At 43.9% G+C, this 4,092-nt stretch overlaps 1 protein-coding gene across 1 annotated transcript; it reads right to left on the reverse strand.

The window, feature by feature from the left end:
- Window positions 1-2,073: 2,073 nt before the first annotated feature.
- LOC308531497 (elongation factor Ts, mitochondrial-like) lies at window positions 2,074-3,049 on the reverse strand (the record flags this gene model as incomplete). The annotated part of the gene is given in 2 exon segments (XM_081108430.1): window positions 2,074-2,616; window positions 2,618-3,049. Coding segments are annotated over 2 exon segments (975 nt in total).
- Window positions 3,050-4,092: the final 1,043 nt, after the last annotated feature.

Consider the following 4,092-nt stretch of genomic DNA (forward strand, 5'->3'; position numbering starts at 1 on the left):
TTTATTGGTGGTCTCACCAGTCTTTCGAGGGTCTTACTAAATTTATCGGCGGATTCTAGATAGTTCTTGAAAGACCTTAAAAGTGTGGTTTTGAACTCTATATCCAGCAGTTTGCTTTCCTCCATTTCTGTCATTTGTGTCCTGTTTCTTTGTCTCCGCATTTTTTATGCTTTCTTGGTGCACCCCCTAGTGGTCTTTGTGCACAGTCTTGTTGTAGTTAAGCCTTGATTTTTGTAGGTAACACTAGAGGGTATTTGACCTCTGGTCAACTGGCTGTGAGAATCAGCTATGTCTGCAGTGGGAGAACTTCTGTCCTCTTGGGAGGTGCTAATCTAGCCTTTGCCTGAGGCTATCGAGCAAATGCCTCTGTGCAAGGCTTGGGCGGGGCGGGTCCCAGGGGATCAACAGGGCGGGAGGTGTGAGCAGTTATGGCTGCTCTCAGTCCTGTCCTCAGAGGCTCTGCTTCTCAGTGTCCCAGCAATTGCTGCAAGTACCTCGAGAGAAAGCTCCCCTCGAGTTCCGACCAATGCCAGACAGTCCCGCTTCTCCCGTTTGAGTCTGGGTCCCAAGAGACTTGCCCAGAACTGGAGCTCAGAGCCTGAGACTCCCTCCCGATTGAAAAAGACAACTGCGCCCTCAGCCGCAAGCCCACTGCGCATGCACCTCCACACCTTTTTATTTTACTTCTGCACCACACCTCCTCTGAGTCTCGGTATGCTTTTCTCTTTCCTTCTAGTTGTATAATTTCCACTCAGCCAGCCTTCCTGTGGTTCTGGGTGATGTCCGTTCCGTCTTTTAGTTGTATTTTTGAAGTGGTTGTGCGAAGCAGCAATCTCCGGTGTTTACCTATGCCGCCATCTTCTCTTTCTCAGGATTTGCAATTATTTTCTTCTTTTCTCTAGATTTCTTTTCATTTCATTTTGTTTATTGCTGTTGTGCTGTGAGAAAGCTTTTTTCTTTATTTGTTGCTATCTGGACTGTTTGTTTTTTCTTTTTTCTCTGGTTGGTGTCACATTCCAAAAATAATGTCAAGACAAATCTCCATTCATTAAAGAAACTATCTTTCCCTTCTTCTCTATCTTGCAATTTTGACAAAGATTACATGAATGTATGTGCCAGGCTTAATTTTTGTGTTTTCTGTTCTGTTGATGTATGTGTCTGTGTTTCTTCAGGAACACACTGTTTGCTTGCTCTCTCTTTGTAAGTAATTGAAGTCAAGAAGTGCAATGCCACCAGCTTGCTTCTCACTCACGATTGTTTTTGCTATTCACATTCTTTAGTCCTATGCATTTCAAGGATCTCTTTTCACGTCTTTGTAAAATACCTTAAGAATTATCCTCAGGGTTCCATTTAATCTGTAGATTTCATTGTGTACTATGGATATTTTCACAATTTTTTTTTAAAAAAAACTCTTTATTGTTTAAAGTAATATATATTGTATTACATATGTGTCCATTTTCCCTCATTGACCACAAATGAGTGATCATGTGATATTCATCTTTCTCCACCTGGCTTATTTTGCTTAGCATGATGCTCTCTAGTTCCATCCATGCTGTTGCAAATAGAGTTCCTCCTTTTTAACAGCAGCATAGTATTCCATTGCGTAGGTGTACCACGGTTTGTTGTGTGTTGTTGTTGTTTTTTTGAATTTTTTTATTTATTTTATTTTATTTATTTATTTATTTTTTTTTACAGAGAGGAAGGGAGAGGGATAGAGACTTAGAAACATCGATGAGAGAGAAACGTCATTCAGCTGCCTCCTGCACACTCCCTACTGGGGATGTGCCCGCAACCAAGGTACATGCCCTTGACCAGAATCGAACCTGGGACCCTTCAGTCCGAAGGCCAACGCTCTATCCACTGAGCCAAACCGGTTAGGGTAATTCCTTCTTTTATTTTTTAATTTTTTTATAACAATTTTATTTAATAACTTTACTCATGATGTATAATTTCATTACAAACACAAATGAAAAACAAATCCTGGGTTTGAAGAGGCTTAGAAAATAATTGCTTTTTGTAATAAAGCCCAGAACTAAGAACAAATGTTTCCTCCTGGCCTAAAGTCTCTGGAACCTATTCAGCCTCTGCTGCCTCTCCCTCTTTGCCACATTCAAACCGCACAAAGTCTACCACAGACACTCCCTGGGGCTGCACATTCTGTCCCAATGTGATAGAGGGATCCAGCAAGTACGGCTGGGATAGCATCTTGGTTTCTGTCTCTCCCCTAGGCTCATCATCCAGGGAGCCAACAGAGAGAGGGGCCATGCCTACCACATGCTCCCCAAGGCGGTGGCCAAGTTCTTCCAGGTTTGCTTTCCACTCAGATATCTCACAGATGATCAGGGCCCCGTACTTCCCCAGCACCAGGTTGTGGAGTGAGGGACTGTGCATTGTTCCATGGACATAAGAGCCAACATAGAACCCATTTGGCACCTTCACCCATGCAGCTCGTTTAAGAGTCATGTTTTCTCCCAGTTTCCCAATTGCTAAGGCCAGCTGATCCTTGAGAGAGCCTTTCCTCTCAGGCCCAAAGGGAAGTTCAGAGAGCTCAGAGGAGTTCAAGAAGCCTTTACTGTAAGTGGAGAGTTGATCCTTTAGGCTCTGACAATGCAACAGGGGTTCCAAGGGCTACTTGCTGGACCAACTGTTGAAATTTTAGATTTCTTGCAACGAAATCTGTCTCACAGTTTACCTCAACTAACACAGTCGAGTTTCCTTCCTGCAGCAGCCCGATCAGACCTTCTTTAGTCTTCCTCCCATGGAGCTTGGCAGCTTTGCCCCAGCCCTCCTTCTGGGCCTGCTCATGAAGCCAGCTCTCTGCCTGTCTGAGATCCCCGCCGCAAGTCTCCAGGGCTTTCTTGCAGTTCACAAAGGAATAGCCCGTTTTCCGCCGCAACTTCATGAGCAGATCCTTGCTGGAGGCCGAGGACAGCCAGTGCCCCGCGTGAAAGGTGTGCCATGGCTGCGGCGACTGAAGCGGAAGGGGCCCTGCGGGACAGCTCCCGGTCCGTGCGACCAGACAGCGGTGCAGTGACCGCAGCAGCGACATCTCTCCAGCCACCGCACGTTGCTGCGGGACCGGAACACTCACCTTCTATTTTATAGCGGCGTAGTATTCCATTGTTTAGATGTACCACAGTTTTCTAATCCACTCATCTGCTGATGGGCACTTAGGCTGTTTCCAAATCTTAGATATTGTAAATTGTGCTGCTATGAACATAAGGATGCAGATATCTTTTCTGATTGATGTTTCTGGATTCTTGGGATATATACCTAGAAGTGGGATTACTGGGTCATATGGGAGTTTCATTTTTAACTCTATGAGGAAACTTTATAGTGTCTTCCAAGTGGCTGCACCTGTCTGTATTCCCAGCAGCAGTGCACCAAGGTTTCTTTTTCTGCGCATCCTTGTCAGCACTTGTGGTTTGTTGATTTGTTGATGGTTGCCATTCTGACAGGTGTGAGATGGTACCACATTGTTGTTTTTATTTGCCTCTAGGATGATTAGTGACTTTGAGGATGTTTTCATATTTCTCTCAGCCTTCTGTATGTCCTCTTCGTAAAGTGTCTATTCAGGTCCTTTGCCTATTTTTTTAAATTAGATTGTTTATCTTCATTTTGTTAAGTTGTATGAGTTCTCTGTAAATTTTGGAGATTAAACCCTTATCTGAAATGTAATTGGCAAATATGTTCTCCCATGCACTGGGCTTTCTTGTTTTGCGATGGTTTCTTTTACTGTGCAGAAGCTTTTAATTTTGTTGTAGTGCCATTTGTTTATTTTTTCCTTACTTTCCATTGCCCTCAGAACTGTATTGAGACAATATTACTAGGACTTATATCTGATATTTTTCTGCCTGTGTATCCTTCTAAGATTTTTTTTTTTTATATTTTATTGATTTTTTACAGAGAGGAAGGGAGAGAGATAGAGAGTTAGAAACATCGATGAGAGAGAAACATCGATTAGCTGCCTCTTGCACATCTCCTACTGGGGATGTGCCCGCAACCCAGGTACATGCCCTTGACCAGAATCGAACCTGGGACCTTTCAGTCCACAGGCCGACGCTCTATCCACTGAGCCAAACCGGTTTCGGC

This window comes from Myotis nattereri, assembly GCF_964212035.1.
Source record: "Myotis nattereri genome assembly, chromosome: 15".
NCBI lineage: Eukaryota > Metazoa > Chordata > Mammalia > Chiroptera > Vespertilionidae > Myotis > Myotis nattereri.